Here is a 25,343-nt window from a genome sequence, read left to right as displayed (position 1 = left end):
AATATCACTTACTCCTAGCACATCCAGATGCATCCTCTTTGCTGACTCAGCCAGTTCTACCTTCTTTCTTCCATAAGCCCCATTAATATTGATAGCTCCCCATCAAATTCCATTTTGTTCGCCAAGTTGTTTCCAAGGAGTCCCTCGCCTGTCAAATGGGAGTGGTACTCCATTACTCCCATAGGTCCGAGGCTTGCTTAAAGTGTTCTGAGCTCGGTAAATTCATGAAGCAGGATGCTCCCCTACTTGCACATAGTCCAAGTGAGGATCTCTCCTCTAACGGGTTATGGACCACCGGTGAATTGTATAGTCCTAGCCGCCTGAGCTCAAGGATGGCTACGACTCGGAATATGTCCGAGATGCCCACTTCCATTCCATAGCAACTGGTATCCCGACTCTCAGGACCACTTACTAGGCCATTCAGCCGTTGCCCATGGTTCACGAACTAGGACGTGACTTCAGTAACCCACAAACATGAACCATCGTACTCAGTGTGAATAAAATAATTTACAGCCTAGACTATAGCGACTTATTTCCTGACTTTGCATACCGATTTTCATCAAGATAGGAATACTAATAACAATATTTGAGAATTAAATTTTAGGCCTACCCCTAAACTACCATTTTTCTCAGCGTGAATACAATTATTGATAGCCTAGATTGTAGCAACTTATTCCCCAACTTTGCATACCCATTTTCTTTAAAATACGACCACTAATAACATAAATAGTTGAGAATTCAATTTTTGGTCTTCCCCTAAACTACCATTTCACTCAGCGTGAATAAAATTATTTATAGCCTAGATTATAGAGGCTCATCCCCCGACTTCACATACCGATTTTCATTCAATTCTCTTCAACCGTTTTCTCGTGATGCGTGTACATACATACAGACAGACAGAAATTACGGTAAAGTAAAAAGTGCATTTTCTTGTTACTATGGACATGACCGATACAGAAATACCATTGTTTTCAAATTCTGAGCAATGTACAGACAAAACTCTTATTTTATATATATAGATTTATCCCCTTTCTTGTGGAGTGGGTGAATTAGTGCAAATTTCCAGTCTTCTGGAATTTTCTCAGTATTCCAAATGTTCTGTATGATTTCTTGAATTGCATAAGCCATTTTCTCACCACCTGTTTTCAACATTTCAGCAATTATTCCATCTTCTCATGGTGCTGTATTATCTTTCAGTTCTTGAATTATTTGCTTGATTTCTTCTAGAGTGTGAGGTTCTGAATCTGGATTTGGTGTAGGTTTCTCAAAGGTTAATTGGTTTTGTGGACTTTTGTAATTTAATAGACTTTTAAAGTAGTCTGCAAGAAGTTTGCAGTTTTCTTTAGTTATTTGTTTCTATTGATTCGTCTGGACGTTTGAAAAAAATACTGGGCGCTTGGTAATTTTGGAGTTGTTTCAAATTCTTGTAGTAGTTTCTACAGTTGTTTTTATGGAAGTCTTCGTCTTTTCCTTCAGGCGGGTTAAGTCTTGTTTTCATTTTTCTGCTCTAATAATTTTAGAAGTTTCCTTCTGTATTATAATAAATTCTTGCCATTTGATTTCAGATTTATGAGAGTTCCATACTTGCCATGGTTAATTCGTGTTGTCACGTGTCATTCCACCATCTCTGTTTCCGTTTTGTAGGTGGCGTGCCAATTTTCTGGGATGCCTTGCATACTATATTTTTTAGATTATTCCAGTCTGAGAGGACATTTGATGGTAAATTTGCAAGGGAACTATTGGAATTTCATTTGAAAAATTCTGGGTCAATTTTTGGCGTTTTCAATGTTCTCTTTTTGGACCTGTTAGGCTGAAACTTCACTTTTACTAAGGACAAGTAATGATCTGAATCCATAATTCCTTTTTTGACTTGATCATTCATGACTTCTTTTTTGTTTTGTCTGGTGATGACTACATGATCAATTTGAAATTCGCCTAGATATTGATTAGGGGATCTCCAGGTCATTTTATTTCTGGGTAGGGCCAAGAAGTGTGTTGACATTGGTTTTAGCTCAAAGATTGTGCAGAAGTCTGTTAATCTTTCTCCATTTCAGTTTGTTCTGTTATGTGCTGGATATAATCCTACTATGCTCCTAAATTTCTTTTCTTTACCAGTTTGTATGTTGAAGTCTCCTAACAGTATTTTGACATGGTGTTTTGGTAACTTATTTGAGACTTCCTCCAGCAATTCCCAGAATTCATCTACTTTACGTGGATCTTTCCAATTCTGATTATTTGTGGGAGCATGGGCATTGATTAATGTGTGTGCTTTGGTTCCCAATTTGATTGAAAGGCGTGAGATTCTTTCAGAAGGAGACTTGAAATTGAATACGCAATTGGTAAGGCTTTCCTTGACTGCAAAGGCTGTGCCGAACTGCAGTGGAGTTTTGGGGAAGGATATTGTTGGCTTCCCTCTATAAATTCTGTAGTTCCCCAATTCCATGTGATCTTCGTCTGCATATTGAGTTTCTTTTATTGCAAGAATTTCAATATCAAATTCGTCCAATATGTCTGTTAGTTGTTTTAATTTGCCAGTTTTAAGTAATGTGTTGATGTTTAAAGTAGCTATGGAGTACTGGATTATGCCAAAGCCAGTCTGCTATAGCAGAACATTTCTACAGTACAGACCATGAAATCCTCTTTGACCAGGCGAAGGTCATCGTGCCTGTAAAAGACTTCTATGCTCGACTAGTAAGGGAAGCCATAGAGATACAGCTATGCCCCAAATAACATCAACAGGGAAGACGGTTTCAAATACATGGAGACCTGTACTGCAGAAATACATGCATAACACCACCATGGCACAGCGGGACGAACTCAAGAAACTGTCAACAGAGGGCGGCGAATCACAGTGCGATGATCCTTGAATCCAATTGGTGGGGTAGGCCGTGGATAGTACGGTCATGACTTCCACATTTCTTCGAATTTCTTTGTTCACTGTCGGAGGCAGAACTTCACATGCCCTGATGAAAGGCCATTGCAATTTGACTGAAAGCTCAGCTTCATTAAATAAATAATTTAGAGGCTTTAATCCAGTATTCATTTATTTCTTTAGGTTAATACAACGAGCCATGAAAACCTACGTTCATTACTGAGCTATGAAGTGTTTTCGCTTTGGTGGAAGAGATTTGAGAAACTCTAATTCATTTCCACGTGATGTTCTTGGTCCCCCAGAATCCGATGACCGAGATAAACTAGTACTTCTATTAGGGCCCAAGGTAACTGGTTTGTCAACTGACATTTCCATCACCGGGCAAGTTGGCCGTGCATTTTGGGGGGGGGGGGGGCGCGGCTGTGAGCTTGCATCGGGAGATAGTGGGTTTGAATCGGCAGTCCTGAAGTTGGTTTTCTGTGGTTTCCCATTTTCACACCAGGCAAATGCTGGGGCTGTACCTTAATTAAGGCCACGGCTGCTTCCTTCCGACTCCTAGTCCTTTTCTATCCATTCGTCGCCATAAGACCTATCTGTGTTGGTGCGACGTAAAGCCATTAGCAAAAAAATAAATTAAAATTTCCATCCTACTGACAAGTTGAATCAAAGTCTGTCTCAGGGGTACAGCTAAGGTATTGAGCCTTAGAGGTTGCCTCAAGGTGTTTCCTGGCTGTTTAAGCCAATCCTCCTTCTTTATCTGGGTTGGGACCAGCAGCAGCAACCACGGAACTACTCAGTCCACCCAGTGGCAACTGCAGGCGGAATCATTAATAATATAATATAAAATAATATGAGTCTAGCCTAAGCAAGCAACAGGAACAGACGTGCCGTGTTGAGTGTGCCGGTCTAGTGGAGTTGAGTATGAGAGGGGAGTAAATGTAACAAAGGCTTTTCAGTCTGTCAAACACACAGCAAATACAATGTAAATTAAAACACTATAAACATATCTGTAAAACACACACTAACATACAAAGAACGGCATGTTTCATTCTACAAGAACATCCTCAGATTCTATCAAATCACTTAAAAACAAGCTTATATACGTACAGTATTGTTTACGTAGCGTAAACTTGTCAATGATAGAGATAACATGACACAGTAATGATAAAAATAAAATATATACAATTATTAATATAATGAAAAACTTACGTATTTATCTAGACTGCCGATGTTAAGTCCGTTGTCACCAAACACTATTTCAGGACTGTCCTGTTCATTGTAATGGTAGGCCCACCTTGCCTACCGTCGGTCACAATCAGGTTGGGGAGTTTTCATTATAATGGCAGACACTCACTCTCTGCCTGCCTTTATAGATTCTCAGAAAGACTCTCTTAGTGGTTTTCCCAACTGAAATGAACATGGGTCATTACAATGACGTCGGTAGGAATGGTGCGATTAAAACATTTCAGGACTGTCCTGAAATAGTGTTTGGTGACAACGGACTTAACATCGGCAGTCTAGATAAATACACAAGTTTTTCATTATATTAATAATTGTATATATTTTATTTTTATCATTACTGTTTCATGTTATCTCTATCACTGACAAGTTTACGCTACGTAAACAATACTGTACATATATAAGCTTGTTTATAAGTGATTTGATAGAATCTGAGGATGTTCTTGTAGAACGAAACATGCCATTCTTTGTGTTAGTGTGTGTTTTACAGATATGTTTATAGTGTTTTCATTTACATTGTATCTGCTGTGTGTTTGACAGACTGAAAAGTCTTTGTTACATTTAACTAAGTCAACACTGGAAAACATGGCTTCATTTTTAATAAACAAAAAAAAGAGAGGGGGGGAGGGGGGGTAGATGAGGCAAGTGGTGTGTGACAAGGAAGATGATTGGGATAGAGCAATATCGGGCCGTTATCGGAATATGGCAGGGAAGATTGAAGAAGGGAATAGTCAAAAGAAATGAAAGCAAGATGGAGATGGGATTGAAGGGTGAGATGTTGCTGATGGCAGTGGTGGTCACTGTACTGTTGATTATAGGGGGTGTGGAAGTAAATCCAGGCTCACGGAGCAGTGGCAACATAAGCTGGAAGGACGTAAAAGTAATAAGGAAGGTGGTAAAAGAGGTAGTGGAGGAGCTCTGCCTGTTTGATCAGTTAAAGAGCAAGTGAAGGAGCACGAAAAGAAGAGACAGTGGATCCAGGAAAATACAAAAGAAACCAAGGAAAAAATGGATAACAGTGAGAGATAAATAGTATCACTAAAGGAAAAATTAATAAATATAGAAGAGGAGGTGTTGAACCTGAAGAAAGAAATCACAGCCAACAGTAATGAACGTAGGACGAAATATTTATGGAAGAAAAGGCAGAAGCTAACGTGGACATTATTTATAAAGTGGTAGATTTCGTTTGAAATAAAATGAAAATTAACTTTAGTGGGGTCTATATAGATGATGTGGAGAGAGTAGGTAAGGTGAGGGGCGCTGACCTATAAAAGTGATGTTGCTATCCATATTGGTGGTAGACAGCCCTGTTCCCGGCCACATTCTAACTACCTCCAAGCTGGAGTGCATGCATTCAAATAAACTGTCAGAACTTCACTAGCTTTTGAAGGACTACTGTGTTTTTTTTTCTAGTGCCCTTCCTGAATAGTTGTTGAAATGCGGGGTATTTCTTGAAATCTATTTCGGCTCATAGTTTTCGGAAATATGGGTTTTTTGTCGGGGTATCGGTTGGCCAGTAATCTTTCAGACATGATTTCTTCACCTGCCCTATCAGTATACACAGAGCAATATTTTTTAATTTACCTGCTAGTGACATTGGTCCACGTTATTGTTTTAGGGGATACTTTATGAGAATGTGAATTCTGCTCATATTATAAGTTTGTCTGTTCAGCTACATACTTAAAAAATTCCTCACCAAACATAAGTCCTGCTACTTGTCCTATGTTTTCAGATTCATTAGGCCATACCTTTATACCAGGAGCACCTTCAAAATCCTCTAGCCTAGGTTCACTGTTGTCCATAACCCAGTTGTCAAAAAACACTACATTATTTACAATATTTAGAATATTTACACCCGTAACACAATTATCAGACTCGTTCTGCGCTACGCGAGTTCCACACCTTCAAGATAAGGCTATATCCTCGTCGTCACTTGAAGCATTTCCATTAGAAGGTATTTCATCATCGAACTCTAAATATTCAGCATCACTTAGATATTCGGAGCCTGCATCTGCACATAATTCGCGAATAATTTCATCTTTGTCTAAGCACATGTGATCCCTGGGCACAGCCATCTTGCATGGCTCTTCGAACTTTGTAAATATGTTGTCAAGAAATGCAAAAAAAATCTATGATATGAAGAATACTCAAAAAGAATACTATTGATTGTGTAGAACCGTACATAACAGAGTTCTATCACCCTTGACCTCCAAATAGTTTCCGTATATCTCAAAAGATAGCACTAAAGTTCAGTCTGCTGCTAACACGAGATAACTCAGGACCGGTCCGCAACGCTTGGCTAGGCAAACATGAGTTTTCTCGGGACCGGTCCACATTGTGTTAATTGTAGTCGAAATAGGAGTGATTAAGTTTTAGATAAGTAAATTTGGAAAGGAGATTTGTATTGTACGTGGTGATATAATTAATGTGGAGTGCAGTTTATTAGTAAGTAAAGGTGTTAATGTGTATTGTACGTGATGGTATAATTAAGGTGGAGTCCGGCTTGGTATAATTTAAAGTGGAAAGGAGCAGTGATTGTGAAGTGTGATTTTATGTTCTAGTGGCATGTAAAAGATGATGGTATTTGCTATTTGTATTTGAAAGGAATAGTGAAGATAAGAGAGAGTATGAATAAATGAGTGCTTAAAGAGCGAGGAGAAGGGCGGCAGTGAAGTATGGTTGGCAAATTGAGGTATGAATAGGCTGAGTTGGCGATGTGAGATTGGAAAGTATGATGGTAATTCTATATTAATTGTATTTGAAACGATTAGTGAATTGAGTGCAGTTAAGATTATTAGGGTTGGCTGTAAGGTGTTGGAAGTTTGGTTTTAGAGTGATTAGAGCTATTTGAATTATAAGTGATGATTAAGAGATGGGTATGATGAGATTGAAGTGGTGGTGGTCAAGAAGGAGTAAATAAGAAGAAGAGTGATGAAAGGTAGTAAAGTTTGGTTTGGTAAATATAATTTAAAGTGGAAAGGAGCAGTGGTTGTGAAGTATTTTTTCATGTTTTATGTTTCAGTGGTATATAAACGATGATGGTATTGGTTATTTATATTTGTAAGGAATAGTGAATAGTGAAGGTAAGAGAGAGTATGACTAAATGAGTGATTAAAGAGTGAGGAAAAAGGAGGCAGTGAATATGTTAATTATATTTGAAGTGGCAATTAAGGTAATTTTGAGTGATGGTTCCTATGAGTGAAGGTTGCTATGAGTGAGCAAAGAGTGAAGAAAAAGAGAGACAGTGAATTATGGTTAGATAATGTTAATTGTATTTGAAATGATTAGTGAATTGAGTGTAATTAAGGTGATTTGGAAGAGGGATTAGTTGATAAGGTGGATGAGAATTTGAAATGAGGAGTGAATTTAATGTGGAGTTTGTTTGGGTCTGTAATTTTATGCTATTTGTACTTAAATGAAGGTAAAAGTGCTTAGGTGGTGGGATGTTTAAGAAGGGAGGCTGTAAGATTAAGAGGCTGATTGACGTGAAAGGAAAGTGTGAAGGTAATTTTGAGTGATGGTTGCTATGAGGAATTATATGTTGGAACGAGAAGAGTTTATTTTGGAGATGTAGTTAGGTAATGACGTTTAGTAACGAGGAATTAGTTCATGTTGAAAATGCAACATGAGGAGAATGTAGCACACCAACACGACGGATGATGTAATGCCAAGGCTGGGTTAGCAACCTGAGTAGGTCATCAGAGAGAACAGTATAGGGCGTGGAATGTGCTAGTTTGCGAGTCCTGCTGGAAGAGACATGAAGGTTTTTAAAATTTAATGTGCCGTCTGCCAATGTGTTTTTTTTTTACCCTATTTTATTGTTTGTTGTTTATTCTGTTGCCGTATTGCCATGGTCATTGGATCCCCAACAAGGAGTTGACCGTGGACCATAGGACAGTGTCTGTTCTTTATTTTATGTTAATTTATTCTGGCTTATAGGTTGGACATTGTTATTTTTCTCATTAAACAGATCAATTGGGTAATTTACTGCAGGTTAGTGGGACATAAAACAAATAACATTAATTTACTGTAGATCTGGAGGAAAATAATGAAGATACTCAACATCTTAATATAAAATAATATATCATTATTAATAACTGTATTAATGTTTGGTATTTTACCTTGGAGGCTGTATTACCGTATTCATTATATTAAAATAATAGTAATTGCAATTTTGTCTTATCAAGTTTAAGTGGGGAGTGGGGACAAAATTATTTTGGCCCAGACGCGTTGCAGTAGTAAAATTTGGCCCTGATGATTAGTATTTTTTTTATTTATTTTTTATAATGTTATTTGCTTTACGTCTCACTAACTACTTTTACGGTCTTCGGAGACGCCGAGGTGCCGGAATTTAGTCCCGCAGGAGTTCTTTTACGTGCCAGTAAATCTACCGACATGAGGCTGTCGTATTCGAGCACCTTCAAATACCACCGGACTGAGCCAGGATCGAACCTGCCAAGTTGGGGTCAGAAGGCCAGCGCCTTAACCGTCTGAGCCACTCAGCCCGGCTGATGATTAGTATACATGTAATGAATGGGAAACTACTAAAAACATATTTCTTTCTCTGCTGTGGTACTGTGAATATGATCTGTGGTAAATAATGTAGTCTTAACCCAGTTTTACTACTGGATGCCCTTCCTGTTGCTATCTCTATGTGGAGGAATATATTCAACTATTAAATGTTTCTAAAGTCATATATAGAAGGATATAAACATAATCAAGAACACATCATAATCATAGAACCCCTCCAGCATGCTGGGTAGGGTGGTATTGAACAAGCCTTCGCCGTTGTTATCTGTCCAGAAATGCCTTCTCTTTCACCACTGATTCCCAAATCCCTCCTCTTCTCTCTACATCATCTCTCAGTTGGTGTAGCTATCTCTTCCTAGGTCTTCCCACTGACCTTCAATCATGCCATGTTAGTCTCAAAGTCCTTGGCTTCTCTTCTATCGAGTCTACTTCCAGTTCCTTTCTGATGTCATTGTTCTTTACAGGGTCCTTGTGTGTTTTTTTGGAGGGTGGTTGATAGTAACTTCATTTCATTTGCTTGCAATCAAGAACACATAATAGAGTCAATACAATGACTGGTCAGTGTGAAAAGAGGGAGCAAGAGAAAGAGGAGAAAGGACAGACAAGGACAAGAACAATCTCCACATCTTCAAATAGATGGACTTTCACCTTATCAGCCCCAAGTGAGCTCATTTCTGCTTCATACCACCATCAGGAGGGTGGGCTTCTACACTCCACTCATTGAGGGACATTCTTGATATAGCTCAGTCTTGTAGTGGGATAAGAGGATAAACACAGCAAAAAAAGGAATAGACAAGTAGCTGAAATTGAATACAGATGATAAAATGGTTAGGAACACAAGAGGAGAAATGATTCCAAATGGGTCAGTATGGGAGTTCATCTACAGTGAGTGATGAGATAGCGGGAGGCAGATAAGCTGGGCGCGCCTGCCGACACAACTCACTGTATTTGAAGACAGCAGTTTATAGGGAGAGCGATTTTTTTCTGTGCTTCCATGTTTGTTGTTGTTTCTTCCCACGCTCTTCCCTGCCCTTATGTTTATCCTATTATCTGTTACTATTCATGTTTCCTTGCTATGTATGGTACTTGTTTGTTACATCCACATGTATCTCTGGGGGTTGATTGTGTGCTGTGTTGTGTGTATTGAGAGAAACACAATCCCCATTCCCTGAGCGATGAGAAATAACCATTCCGTGCTAAAATCCGCATCCCAGTTGGAACCATCTGAACCAAAGGTTGCTATGCTGAACTTTCAGCCTAGAAACTGGACATCTGCATAAAGTACTATTATGAATCAAAGAAGAAAACTTGGATGAAGAATAAGAACATGGACAAAGAACACGATGGATGATAGGTCATTGAGATAAATGTAAGAGATGGAAGTGACAAAGAGTTTTGTACAAATGTTAAAAGAGAAGGGACATAGAAAAAATATGGAACATATCCTATGCTATATCTCTTATGTTATATTGAAGACTTCAAAGGAAATCCTTGTATCTGTGTAATTTGTAATGCAATAGAGTCAGGTTGATGGAGGAAAAGAGACAAAGACAGAATACAAGTCAGTGATATGGAGTTTCTGAGAAGAGGAATTGTTATGACAATAATAATAATAATGGCGCGTGTCCTCCGGAGAGGCCTGGTGCGGGTCTGTTTCTTGTAGAGGCCTGTTAGGCGACCTGCATGTCTGTGAAGATGAGGGCCCTACTTAGGATGATTTCTAATGCTAAATACACCTCTCACACCCAGCCCCCAAGCCATTGGAATTAACCAATTAAGGTTAAAATCCCTGACCAGGTCGGGAATTGAACCCAGGACTCTCTGGACCAAAGGCCAGCACGCTTACCATTTAGCCATGGAGCTGGACGTTATGACGATGGTAGAAATAGGGGTGTTGTTGTTTTTTTTTTTTTAAATGCTATTTGTTCGGGGCGTCGACCTATAGAGATCTTTTGCCCCTACTTGCACCATGTGACATGAACCTCCGTGTAATTGGAATGGAGAAAGTGTAGTGTGTTGAATGTGAGGAAAGGAACATTAAGGATGACACAAACACCCAGTCCCCAGGCCAGCGATATTAATCATTTACAGTTAAAAAGTCCTGACTCAGCCAGGAATTGAACCCGGGGTTGCCAGGTGACAGGCGGGCGCGTTGCCCCCTACACCGCGGGGCAGGACTAGAAATGGATAAGAGAAGGAATAAAGGAAAGAAGACCCATACAAGACAGAATAGGAGTCAAGATTACAGGTCTCGTAAACCCATGAGGAGAATGGATGAAGGAGGAACCCAAGAAAGAAGTAAATATGAAAATGAAAGAAGCAAAAGAAGGCTGATATCTATAGGAGGAGGAGGAGAAATTGGGGCATCAGAAGAGAAAGAAAAAGCCTGGGAGTAGAAATCATAGGTGAGGCGTGTGTTCTTAACACTCTTGTTGATTTTCTCAAGTATAATTTCTATCATATGAAGTGAATTTCATTTTGGTCCATCACTGTCACTATCAACAAGGTTGAGAAGGCCCACCTATTCAATACTGTATCATCATCATCATCATCATCATCATCGATTTTCCGCTCCAGCAAGCCGGGTGTGGGTGTTTACGAGCCTCTTCCAGTTCGTCCTGTCCATCCACAGCTGATGTTCTACCTTTTGCTTCCAATTTACAGCACGTTTGGCAAGGTCTTTGAAAATCTGCTTTTCCCAACTATCACAAGGCCTCCCTCCGGGCCTCTTACCAACAACATTCCTTTCATAGTGTGCTCTTGGGATCCTAATTGGAGCCATCCTTCTGATATGTCCATACCATCGTAATCTGCTTAATTCTGATGTTTTCAACAGGCTCCTGTCCAATCCAAGTTGTTGCGAATACAGTATTTCATTCCTTATTTTGTCTCCTTGTCTTTTGGAGACATGACCGAAGCAACTTCATTTCAGTAGCCTGTAGGTGACTTTGTGCAGGTCTAGTCAACTTTGCTGCTTCCAGTCCGTATTTAGAATTGGTACAAGATATGTTTTGTACAGCATGAGCTTGCAAGGTTATGGAAATGAGTCATCCCAAAGTAATTAATGAACAGAGTGGTAGAAATTTGATGTAGCTTGTATTGCCTATTTCTTGGTTTATGGTATTGTCAGAAGAAACAAAGCTCCCAAGTATTTGAAGTTATTGATAATGTCTACTTCTTCATTTTGCACTCACAGGTTCAGGATTTCGACTCACCACTAAACTGACGGTTTTAATTTGGCTGATGATCGTTCCCATTCTTTCAAATATTCTTGCCAAAGATCTAGTTTAGCTTGAACTTCTGCTTCTGTCTCGCCCCATAGCGTAACATCATCAGCAAATACAAGTGCATTTGTTGTCTGATCCTTCATTTTCACTACTTTTGTAACCTCCTCCATTATAGTAATGAAGAGAAGTGGTGATAGACAACTTGCTTGTTGGACTCTGCTTTTGGTTTCAAAACAGTTTGACCTGCCTCCTTGAATTTGCACACAGCTCTTAGTCTCTTGATATAGTTGTTTTAATATCAATATAGTATCAATATATCAATATCAATATATTATAATAACGAACCAAATATATTGGTAGTATTTTACTCATTCAGAACAAATATTTCAGGTTCCGTATGGGTAACAATATCTTCATAATAGTTGTTTTACTCGAGCTATAACCACATCTGGCACTTCTTTATGTCTCAAGCATTCCCATATGTGCTTACGTGGTACATGATCACATGCGTTCTCAATATCCAAGAATACAACTTTAACTGTTCTATTATATCCCAGTATTTTTCAAAGAACATTCTTGTCAAAAAAAAAAAAAAAAAAGAAAAAAAAAAGAGGTCTAGCGTTGATCTGTTAACTCTAAATCCATGGTGTTCTTCCCAAGTTTAGGTTCAACAAATTTTCTGATTTTTCTCTCCAGGATGGTCTCATATAAATTTTAACTCATGGGATAGAAAGGTTATGCCTCTATAGTTGTTACACTTCTTTCGGTCACCTTGCCTCCAGTCACTGGGGATTTCATTTTCTTCCCAAATTTTATTTAGTACTCTGTTCAACTCTCTCACTGCTAGGTTCCAGGGTTTAAATTCCGGTCACTTCATGTGAGATTTGTGCTGGACAAAGCAGAGGCGGGACAGGTTTTTCTCCGGGTACTCCGGTTTCCCGTGTCGTCTTTCATTCCAGCAACACTCTCCACTATCATTTCATCTGTCAGTTATTAATCATTGCTTCAGAGGAGTACGACAGGTTTCGTCAGCCGGCACAATTTCTATCCTCACCGCAAGATACGGGCTTCATTCCGTCCCTGACCCAGTCACTGACTGGAAAACAGGTTGTAAGTTTTCATTTTCACTCTGTTCAACCATTGTATTCCAGGTTTTCCAGGTGCTTTGATCATGTCTACACTGAACTCATCCAGTCCTGCAGACTTGTTGTTTTTCATTTTACATATTGCTGTTTCCACTTCCAGTCAGGTCAAACTTTGTACATTATAATTTATAGGGTTTAGAGGGTCATCTTGTGTGTCGTCCGTTGTATTACAGTTCAGCAATGATTGAAATATCTACTGAACTCGTGTAATATTTCATTTTCATTTCTAGTTACTTGTCCGTTTGGAAACTCTACTGTGTTGATAGTACTGTTATAATTTATTTTATTTTTAACAATGCTATACAGGAGCTTCCTGTGTTCGTCATGCTCTATTATATTGGCAAGATCTTCTTTGCATTTCCGTTTCTCAATGTCAACTATTCTCTTGAACTGTAATCTCTTTTCTCTGTAAAATGATAATTTATCCTCGATTTCACTTGGATTTCCTCGCTCTCTGGCATGGTACAAAGCTCTTCTTGCGCCATTTCTAGCTTTGACAGCAGCTTTTACATCCTCATTCCACCACTGTTTCGACCCTTGTATTGGGTCATCTTCAGCCTTAAATTATAGTCCACCAGGTGAGTTGGCCGTGCGGTTAGGAGTGTGCAGCTGTGAGCTCACATCCGGGAGATAGTGGGTTCGAACCCCACTGTCGGCAGCTCTGAAGATGGTTTTCCGTGGTTTCCCGTTTTCACACCAGGCAAATGCTGGGGCTGTATCTTAATTAAGGCCACGGCCGCTTCCTTCCCATTCCTAGGCCTTTTCCGTCCTATTGTCGCCATAAGACCTATCTGTGTCGATGCGACGTAAAACAACTAGCAAAAAATATTTATAGTCCCGATGTGTTTGTTTGTGTGTCCAACTCGTCCCTTTTCTCTACAAGGTCGAGTATGAGGTGAGATGAATCTGTTGTGGCAGGTTTTTATGATCAGATGCCCTTCCTGCTGTCAACCTTATCAGAGCAGTTAATAAGATGAAATGAAGGAAGGGAGAGAGTGAAACCTGGTGCCAACACATAGCCTACTCCTGTTGAATAGCACCAAAGGGTCTGCTCAAGGCTTAACGTCCCCATCCGATGGACAAATCACCATTAACAGCATCGTATGCTCTCACACCATATGAGCACTGCAGAGAGGTTTGGAATTTAATCCAGGCTTTTGGCACCCAGTCTAGTGATTAGAAATTGTATACTACCACCTCATAGTCCCGATGTAATAAATAATAATTAATATATTATACACAGTATTGAATAGGCGGACCTTCTCATCTTTGTTGATAGTTAAAATTTCTGTCAATGTGTTGTTACATGAAACGTCACTGCTTTTCATCTGTTTCTGAAGTATAGAATGTTTATCACCAAAATACCAAAATAACTTCAACACTACATCGGGATGCCTCTTAGGTACTATATAAGACTCATTTAATAGAGATTTATATAGCTGAATGGTAAGCATCTTGAACCGAATTTAACACTGATGATGTTTATTATTAGTTTTGCCTTTATGTATGTTTTGTTTGAAATTTCACGTAATTTTCTTAACATAGGGCAGTAATGCTAATAGTAATGAAACGATAATGATATTATTTCAGGCTGTGCTGGACACCTGCTGTGACAAACCTGTTCTTCAGTATCACCCTGGACCTCGCAAGTTTCATATTGCTCACCAGTCGGACGCCATTATTGTTAATTCTTTCTTGTTGTCGACTATCGTGGGATCCTGGCGGGATTGGGAAAGAGCAGGCGAGGACCGGCTCTTTGATGAAGGAGGCGGTGTATTGGGCACCTTGTTCCGTACTCTGCACGTATTACTTAGAGATGATCATCCATTTCGAGAGTTCAATGCCACACAACTCAACAGAGTCCATATGGTTGAAGCTTTACTTCTCTTCTGCAAGGTGGGACATCGTTCATAATATTTTTTGTAATATCTAAAGCCATCTCTTTTCAGTTTCAACTCAGTTAATTTATAACTGTTGCTAATAATTTATCGTCGGCAGTTACTCGTTTCCAAGTTTACAGATTTCCTGGCTAATAGTTCACTTCAATTTACAGCAGTTTGTGTTTAAACTTCCGGTGAATTTACAGGCCAATTCTTGCGTAGAACATACGTCCACACATCGTGCAGCTGAGGGCCGGGGGAGGTCTTGGCTGGGTTTGGCGAAGTTTGCGTTTTTGTCGCTTAATATCTTCATGCCTGCGGCGTTCTTGTTCAAAGTGTTGAATTGAGACACAGACACTTTGCCGCCAAAGAAAACGGTCCTTGGCAAGTGTTTCCCAGGTTTGTGAGTTTATTTCTGCCATCTTTAAGGTTTGTTTCAGTTGGTCTCTGAAACGTCTCGGGGGGGGGGTTGCAACCCGTGGTCTTAAACCAGAGCTAAGTTCACCATAGAGGATCTGGCGCGGTAGTCTGGTGTCATTCATATGGCGCACATGTCCTGCTCATCTGACGCGATGGACAATGACAATGCTTCTACACTCTTAGCACATGTTTTCTTGAACTTCAACATTAGAGACTTAGTTTCCCACTTGATGTTCATGATGAAGCATAGTTTTGCTGGTGAAAGCACTCCAGCTTTTTGATGTCACGGTGGTATAAGGTCCACATTTCACAGCCATAGAGAAGTGTAGAGATGACTATAGCCTGGTACCAATACCAAGCTAAGAATTTATAAACCACCTGAAAAAGAAAACATATCATAACAGTATTATACCTGAAGAAGAAATAACTACTGTGGTTGATAATGCACAAGCGTGGCACATTTTACTCCGTTGAATAGAGTACATGCATTTCAAAATCCTATTTCATATACTTCCATATGAAAGTCACAATCTGCAGTGGAAAATTCTTTCTTAAGCCAAATAATAATGATAAATATAAAGTAATACTGCCTATGAATATTGAATTTCACAATCACATTATTTTCTTAATGTAGTTTCGTGCATGGTGTTTCAAAATTAGCACAACAAAAATAAAAACAAATTAATTTTGTACAGTTTTTGGTACCCTTTTCTCAGAAAATACTTTTAGAGGTCAGAGTTTTCATTTCATGTTGCAAACAATGTAGTTTTATAGAATGAATGGAAGGATATTGATAAAAATCTTAATTTTCAACATTTTAAAAGTTCAAAGAATGAACTGCTGGTAATGACACGAAACAAGAACCGAGAGTATAATGGCATGACATTAGGAAGGGAGCAGTTGAAAAGAGCTGAAAGCTTTAAATACCTGGGAAGTGTAATTGAAGAAAATGGGGGAAAGAGGATGGAAATCCATGAAAGAGGAAGGTTTGCAAATGGATTCTTTAAGAGTGTGGGAGCATTGATATGGGACAGGGATGTACCACAGGAAAGTAAAGAAATTATCTGCAAGACTTATTTTGTGTCAATTTTGACTTACAGATCAGAAACGTGAGTGGTGAAAGAGAGGGATAAAAGTACAATACCAGCAGTGGAAATGAAGTTTCAGAGGTGTCGAGTAAATTTAACAAGAATGGACAGGGTAAGAAATGAGACAGTTCGAGAGATGGTAAATGAGGTCCCCTACAAAAAAAGATAGAAAAATCAAGACTGCAGTGGTATAGACATGTTAAGAGAATGGGAGAAGAGAGGATACCAAGAAAGATGTTTAAAATGTAGTTGAAGGGAAGGAGACTCAGAGGAAGACTGAGAGACAGATGGCTGAAAGATGTAAAGAAGAGCATCGAGGTGAGAGGAGGGAACTGGACAAGAGTGAGAGAAGAGAAGTGGTGGATGGACAGAAAACGATGGAGAGGCTTATGTTCTAAGCAGACCCAGCCTGTGGTTGGAAACTGCTCCAGGTGATGATGAAGATGATGATGCATTTTCTGAACAAAAAAAAAAAAGTTTATTAATATTTTAACGGCTCATGTCATTTATCGGAAAAGTAACACTATCATTTTAACATTTCAGGAAAAGCTTGAATTCTTTGATGAGAATTGTGTAATATAAGTGCACCCAACTAGTGGACTGTGCATGTTAAAATTATTCACATTCTTATATTTTGTAAAGCGAGGTTCTTTCTGTATATTACTGGCAATGTATTTCAGTCTGGAAAAGAAAACTTTGATTTTGAAATTTAAAAATGCAAAATATGTCATTTATGTTTGTTAATGTTTTGATAGCCCAGCTGTATGATCTTTATATGTCAGTAAAAAATTGAGGCCTGTGAACATCATTGAATAGGAACACATAATAAGATAAACAGAAGGGGTAATTCTAAAAAATAAAACCCTATATATCTTTAACCCTTTACGGGCAGAAGAAAGGTCGAAGGACAATTACAAGAAGATAAAAGAATTCAACAGGGAAAAGCATTCTACCAGTGTGGGTAACTTGGTGTGGAGGAAGGAAGTATCAATGAAGTGTAAAGAGGTGATGTATGCACTACTACCCAATACTGTGATATTCAGCAGAGACCTGGACACTGACAAAAGACAGGAGAATAATATCCAGGCCAGTGAAATTAAATTTTTAAGAAGTATGATAGGAAAGGCAAAGGGCAGAAGAGTAAGAAAATGTCAGGAAGGAAATCAGAGTGGAAAAGCTTTAACCCTCGAACCGATAGTTGAAATAGCTCTAACTGGTGGGTGTGCACCACACATTTGCAGTACCTGATGTATGTCACTATGACAGATGTATTATTTACAGAATTTGCACATATAATGCACCAAAACATTCAGCATGAAGTGGACTGTTTGAAAAGTGGTTTGTATTTATCCTCAATTTAATATTTCTAATTTTCTACCCCTTTTAATGCCCCCTCAAAACATCAAATATCTTTTACTTACACATCAAATATAAATGACTAATCAGTTTTTCTGAAACTTTTCAAAATATATATACATTTTGTAGTGAAAAGCATGCAGATTTTTAGTGAATAGTGTTAATACTTTAGGAATAATTCAATAAAAAGTATGGTAGTTGATAAGAGTTCTAACCAGTGAGTGTTCATAACCTACCTCAGGTAGCACAACACTTATCCATTCTGCTGCAGTGGGCCTTGAATTTACAGATGCATTTAATTCTATTACAATAGCTTCATCATTTAAATCCAAAAGTGTAGCCATCATGTGTGCACAACACACAGTAAACAACAAAAGCAAGTCACAACAAAATCAACATGTGTTTCAAAGCTGTATGAATTGCGACCTTCATTTATTTCAAAGATATCACATGTAAATAGATGTAATTAACACCGAAACATTCTACATTCCAAGGAGAAAACATGCCTGATGAATGCTGCCTTCTAACTGAAATATTCACAACTTCCTCTAGCTGTATTTACTGGTAAAGTAGACCTGCCAATCTATGATCAGCGGCGGTTGAGATAGGCGCAAACCTGCCGATCTACCGTCAGCTACCGGTCGAGGGTTAAGACAGAAGCAGATAATGGGAACTTCAGATAGGAAGAGTGAGACCAAGAGGGAGACCCAGACTTGAAAACTATCAAGAATAATATAATTAGAAGAAACCTGGATTAGAACACAGTTAAGGAACAACGGTAGATGGAAAGTTACAATAAACATCCCAACCGGCAGGAGCTGGGCTAGGGAAATGGAACTGGGCGAGTTGGCCGTGGGCGTAGAGGCGCGCGGCTGTGAGCTTGCATCCGGGAGATAGTAGGTTCGAATCCCACTATCGGCAGCCCTGAAAATAGTTTTCCGTGGTTTCCCATTTTCACACCAGGCAAATGCTGGGGCTGTACCTTAATTAAGGCCACGGCCGTTTCCTTCCAACTCCTAGGCCTTTCCCATCCCATCGTCGCCATAAGACCTATCTGTGTCGGTGCAACGTAAAGCCCCTAGCAAAAAAAAAAAGAAGGGAAATGGATGATGATGATGATGATGATGAGTTCTGGGTAAATGATAGTTCCGGGAACAATCAATCGAGGTTCCACTGTATTGTTAGCAGTTTTAGGTATAATACAAACTAATTTTCCTCCTTTTCGAATGTCTCTGTTGGTTTAGACTTTTTCCAAAAAATTACCTCTCAATACTGTTCTAATTTTTGCTGGGCCATATTCAAGTAGGACGTGGTTTGTCAGACTGGTTTGAAACAAAGGGAGGAGTGCAGCAGGGCAGCTCATTGTCACCACTTCTATTTATTATTGTGATGGATGCAGTAATGAAATCTGTTAAAAGGAAAGAACATGGAGATATCAAAGCCTTCACTTTTGCAGATGATGTTGCAATCTGGTGTGACTCAGAAGAGGAATTGGGAGAGAGAATGCAAAGCTGGAATGAGGAGTTTAAGAAATATGGTTTAAACATCAGTAAGACCAAGACGGTGGTGATGAAAGTGTATGGGGAAGGAGCAGAATCAATAGTCATGTTAACCCCTCAGCGTCGCAGCCATTTAAATAGCTTCCTACCCCGCGGCCGGATGAGATTTCAACTACGCGCGACTGAAATACATCGATTCACTTAAAGCGTTACTACAAGTATAAGAGTAGCCCGATTTTCACGAAATTTGGAATTCCTTATGACAGAACTATGTACATGCAGATAATTACATAATTGTTTCACATTTCCTTAGTAATTTAGTTCCGTGTGATAGAGTTCGAAGCACTCTTTGAGACAGGGGCTCAAGTCACACTCCTGGCAGCAGTACACTGACGTCTTCTTTTCGCCGTGTTTTGAACACAGGATAGAGAATTTAGCAATCAGAATTCACCGTTGAAAACTTCTCTTTGACCTGTATAATTATCTATAGTCTCCTACACGAAATTTCCAAGTACTGTTTCCTCCTCATCGTCACTCTCATCATTTACCACTGTTACACCATCTATTTCATTATCACTGCTGCTTATACTGTCACTACTACTTCCGACTAAACTGTCATCTGAATTATACAATATTTCAAGCACGTTACTGTCAGTCATACCACGGCTGAGCGCGGCGCGTCACACAGACTGATGAAGCTGCAGCGAGGCCGAAAGCAGCAGTACAAAACTGAATGAGGGGAATAACATTTATGACGAAACAAACCAACTCGATACATATTTCAGATAAAAGGTCCAGACATCGCCTTTCAAACGAGATATATACAATGAACAACTGGTTCTCGTATCGTATGACAGAAAGCAGCACTAACTGATGCCTACACAGAGCGCTCGTGGAGAGTTACGAAAATATTACAAGCTGAGAAATAAAGACAAATATAATAAATAAACCGCACTCCCAATGTACGAATAGAACAAAGAACATCACACAAAAAGACAAACTTCTCAGATCATCATTTCCTTATTTTATTCTGTGGGAAAGAATGAAGCAAACGGACTTTAAAAAAGCAAGAGATTAGTGCTCAGACTTATTTGACAAATAATTATCCTTGCAAAAACAACTACATTATAACGATTTTTCAATTCTTATTTACAACACTGATAAACCCGAAAATGTCTTCTTGGAAACCAAACAATTTGCATATCAGTAACTCCAAAACTCTTTGCGCTATAGCCGTAAATGTGAAACCATGTATGGGTCTATACCACGTATAGAGGTCGGCGGCTACGGAAGAAAAGAGGGTCTATACCACGATTAGAGGTCGGCGCTGAGGGGTTAAATGAAGCCCAACTGGACAGCGTTCCAGTTTTTAAATACTTGGGTAGCATTTTATCAAATGACAACCTAGCAAAACATGAGGTGAACAACCGAATCAGTAAGGCAACACAATTTTACCACCAGGTAAGACACCTGCTGTGGGATGAGCAAATACCTATGAAAACAAAAATGACACTGTACAAGTCTTATTATACACCATTTCTTACATACAGTCTCAAAACCACAACACTGACCAGTAGAGATAATTCCAAATTCCAGGCAGCTGAAATGAAATTCCTACGCACTATGATCCAGAAAACCAGGAAAGACAAGATTAGGAATGAGAAAATTAGAGAAGAAGTAGGAATAGATGATTCTCTTCTCAATAAGATTCAGATATCAAGACTGAAGTGGTTTGGTCACATGAAGAGGGTGCCATTTAACAGAACTGCAAGGAAGGAATTTGACAGAAAAATAGAAGGAAGACGATGTGTGGGAAGGCCACGAAGGAAATGGATAGATTTAGTTAAGAACGATGTACTGCTGAGAGGTTATGATTGGGACAAGTTGGTGGAGGAGGACTGGTACAAGGACAGGATGAGATGGAGGAGGCTCATATACCACACCCAGGAAACTGGAGATGGTTTAGGGTGATGATGAGAGACTTGCCACAAAAATGGGGTGTGAGGGGAGGGGGTGGCCTTCTAAGCCAACTTGGCAGGTTCAATCCTGGCTCAGTCCAGTAGTATTTGAAGGGGCTCATGTCAGTAACTTTACTGGCACGAAAAAAAAATCTCCTTCATGACAAAATTCTGGCACCTCGGCATCTTCGAAAACCGTATAAAAGTGGTTGGTTGGACATAAATCCAATAACATTAACCTTAAATTGGGGAAGTGGGAAGAAGCTGGCATAAGTAACGAAAAATGTACTATGGCATGAGTCTACAACACGGTTGGTCAAACTGGCAGATTGCTGCAAAATTAGGGATTTCTGAATTTAATATTCACCATGCTTTGAAGTGTAGACAAGAGCCTCTTATAATATCCAGACATAAATCTCAAGAGACTTCAGTGGGTCAGGCAACTGAAGGATCTTCAAAGAAAGGATGAATCTGGCATAGGTCTCCCCCAAGTGTCCTCATGGTGGTCTTGTCAGAATTATTTAGTATTTTATTTCACTGAAGCAGGAAATAGAGTAGCCACAATGGACATCTTTATAAACACAAGAATGCCACACATCAGCAGATACAGTCTGATTGTACTTCGTCATGTTCCTTTTCACCTTTGCAATATTACTGTATGTAATCCTTTGGCCATTTAACATATTTGATAGTGTTTTTATGAAACTAAAACTACGGGGATTGTGAATCTTCCTTCTATATACAGTAAAACCTCATTAAGACATTTTTGCAGGTGACAACAAAAATGATCGTGTGAAGCGAGAAAACGTACTACTGAATATACGAATAAAAACTATCCAACAAGCATATGGAAACACTAAATATGATAGACATTATATAGGCTTTTGGGCTTATGCCGTGTCAAGAAAATAAGGTGAAATTCTTTACATTTCGCAGAGAACTATGCTCTGCATCATCAGGGATCTCGACTGTCCTCGAGAAAGGCTTCTAAAACATTGAGCTTTGTATTTAGACGTTACCCCATAGAAGTGGAAATGGTACATTCATTCGTCACCACATGGCTCCTCGGCTGCGGTACAGCGCTAGCGTTCGAAGCGGAAGCTGACAGAACTATCAGAATCAGTCTGAGAGGGTCACATAACATAACAGGCATACACACATATGAAGGTATGACATTGGCACAAGTCTGGATTGAAACATCTGGCGATGAGGAACGTACGAATTTGGAAAACACCAAAACGAAGTAACAATAGTGAAGGGACAGGGAAGGGAACTACCTATGTAAAACCTTAATGGCTGGCTTCTTTCTGTGAACTTTACAGGTATCCTCCCCATAGATATTATTTTTTCCGACACAAGAGTGTTTCTGCAGGTACAGTGAAAACTATATCTACCATTTCCAAAGATGAGAGGAAAGTATTAAAAGGTATGAAAAACACGAGAGAACAAATATGAAAACCTTTACTGCTGGGGCTTATAAAATAACAAGTGCACTGAAAGATGTGAAAAACACCAAACAACAAATATGAAAACATATGCACGGGGGCCAATAAAAATATCCAAGTATTAGGCCTATTGCAGATCACACACCTTCTTTTATTTCGGAGCAGTGGCTTATTAAACATTATTTTCTAGTCACACTCTTAGACAATGATTTGAAGGTTACACTTGACCATGTGCAGCCGGGAGGAATCAGGACGAATGACTTTGACCACCATTTTGAAAACTTTGATCAAGTCGAATGATTGAGTTGAAACTCAAAGGTGCGAGTTCAACATTCGTGACCTGTGCGCACTTAAAGATGCGCTTGCCAGTCCACTTTCTGAAAGATTTCAATTTTGTCTTCATTCGTAAGGAATTTCACGACTTTTTCTTTATCCGTAATTAGGCTATCACAGATATGGACCACGCTAGTCAATTTCACACGATTATGTTCCTAATCCAGATATAGGCTACTGTATCATGCGACAAAACTTCTCTGTACCGCTCAACACACAATACATTTCTAACTTCTGAATGTAATATAAAATACAGTACAAGCACAGATAGGCTCACTTTTTCTGTAATCACACAACTGTGGTGATGGCTCTTACCCGAGTTGTAAATCACGTTTCTTTCACAAGGGATGACAAATAACATTTTCAGGGCTAAGGGAAATGTGATCCTACTTATATTAAGCAGTAACAGTGAAAATTCGTGATGCGATAGGTACTGTTTATATGTTCTTAATCCAGTTATAGGCTACTGTATCACGTGACAAATATTCACTACACTTCACTGCACCACTCAACAACACAAAATAAATCTCTAACTTCTGAAATTAATGCGAAATACAAGCACAAATAGACTCACTGTGTTGTTCAACAATCTTGCTGCTAACCGGCAAGCAAAACTGAACATTCCTGAGGCTAACGGCTTACTCCCCAAACGTGCAACTTATCCTGTGAAGTTCAGGATTTAAAGGCTTTTTTTCATAATCATGCAACTGTGGCGACAGATCTTACGCGAATTGGAAATCACGTTTGTTTCCCAAGGGATGGCAAATAACATTTTGAGGGCTAGGAAAAATGTGATCGTATTAAGCGGTAATAGCAAAAATTTGTGATGCGGTAAGTGAGGTATTTTTATATAGATGTAATACGATGAGAATTGAGTCTTCAAATTTACGACGTTCTAAGCGAGAAAACATGTTAATGAGGAACGCACTAACAAGGTTTCACTGTATTTAGGAAGTTACAGACATATAACTTCATTATTTTGAGGTATTATATTTATAGTTTAAAAAGTTATTTGCAAGAAAATGCCAATGTAGTTAAACATTTTTGTTTGGACTGTACTATCTACACGGTCAGACATTCTACTTGCATTATGACAGAAACCTATATACAGTTTAATGCCACTGTCGGCAGCCCTGAAGATGATTTTTCGTGGTTGCCCATTTTCACACCACGCAAATGTTGGGACTGTACCTCAGTAAAGGCCACAGCCACTTCCTTCACATTCCTAGGCCTTTCCTGTTCCATTGATGCCATAAGACCTGTCCGTAGTGGTGCGATGTAAAGCAAATTGTTAAAATAAACATAGAGGTGTGGCCCCAGGGGCTCTGAAATTTGGAGCGTGGATTGGTGACCATGGGGCCCTTAGCTGAGTCCTGGCATTGCTTCCACTTGTGCCAGGCTCCTCACTTTCATCTGTCCTATCCGACCTTCCTTGGTCAACTCTTGTTCTTTTCCGACCCCGACGCTATTAGGTTTCCGAGGAGTAGGGAGTCTTTCATTTTCATGCCATTCATGGCCCTTGTCTTTCTTTGGCAGATACCTTAATTTTTTGAGGTGTCGGGTCCCTTCATTTTTTTCTCCTCAGGGCTAACAACCTTGAGTAGACAAACCGTCACCCACTAGGGTGGCCTCATCTACATACTCGTTGGACTCAACATGAAAGGAAACATTAATACAAAGAATACCCCAGGTGGTAACAGATCCACCCCCACTTGTGATGGGGCAAGCAGGTCATCGGATTCTGGGGAGCCTGCACCTTCATGTACTCCACCATGCAAACAACATCAGAAAAGAAAGAGAAATATCACCTACTTGGCTACAGTGAACATCAGCTCGTTGCTAAAGACTGGTAAACTTAAACAGACTCTAGACGTGCTGAACAAATTAACATCAAGATTGCAGCACTACAAGAAACACGATTCACGGACGAAGATGCATTTGAATCCCAAGGATACAGAATGTACAAGTGGAAACCGGGCATCAGGGTGATGAAGACAGTCCCACATCTTGGCACTGGCTTTGCTGTTCATCATAGCATGATTGATCACATAATAGGGTTCACTTCACCTAATGGTAGGACCTCCTCAATATCTTTGAGGTTCCGCAATAGGGCATATACCATAATGAACTTCCATGCACCCACAAACGACACAAATAAAAATGACCTGGAAGCAGTTGAACAATACTGGAGCATTCTAGAAGAAGCCCTATACAAGATCCCACATCATCATACCACCATACTGATGAGTGATTTCAATGCACAGGTAGGAAAGGAGAAAAAATATCGCGGGATAGTGGGCCTCTACCCAGCCCATAAGAGGACAAATAAGAACAGAGAACGTCTTATAGAC

General features: G+C 39.4%; 1 protein-coding gene across 1 annotated transcript in view; it reads left to right on the top strand.

The window, feature by feature from the left end:
• The window catches only part of mv (lysosomal-trafficking regulator mauve), a 546,555-nt gene that overhangs the window by 224,290 nt on the left and 296,922 nt on the right, over nt 1-25,343 (top strand). Inside the window, exon 18 of the mRNA XM_068229176.1 lies at nt 14,604-14,909. Within this exon, the coding sequence (XP_068085277.1) occupies nt 14,604-14,909 (306 nt within the window). The remainder of the gene's footprint in view (nt 1-14,603; nt 14,910-25,343) is intronic.

The sequence above is a fragment of the Anabrus simplex genome, chromosome 9 (genome assembly GCF_040414725.1).
Source record: "Anabrus simplex isolate iqAnaSimp1 chromosome 9, ASM4041472v1, whole genome shotgun sequence".
In the NCBI taxonomy this organism is placed as follows: Eukaryota; Metazoa; Arthropoda; class Insecta; order Orthoptera; family Tettigoniidae; genus Anabrus; species Anabrus simplex.
This window is presented reverse-complemented; position numbering and strand designations above follow the sequence as displayed.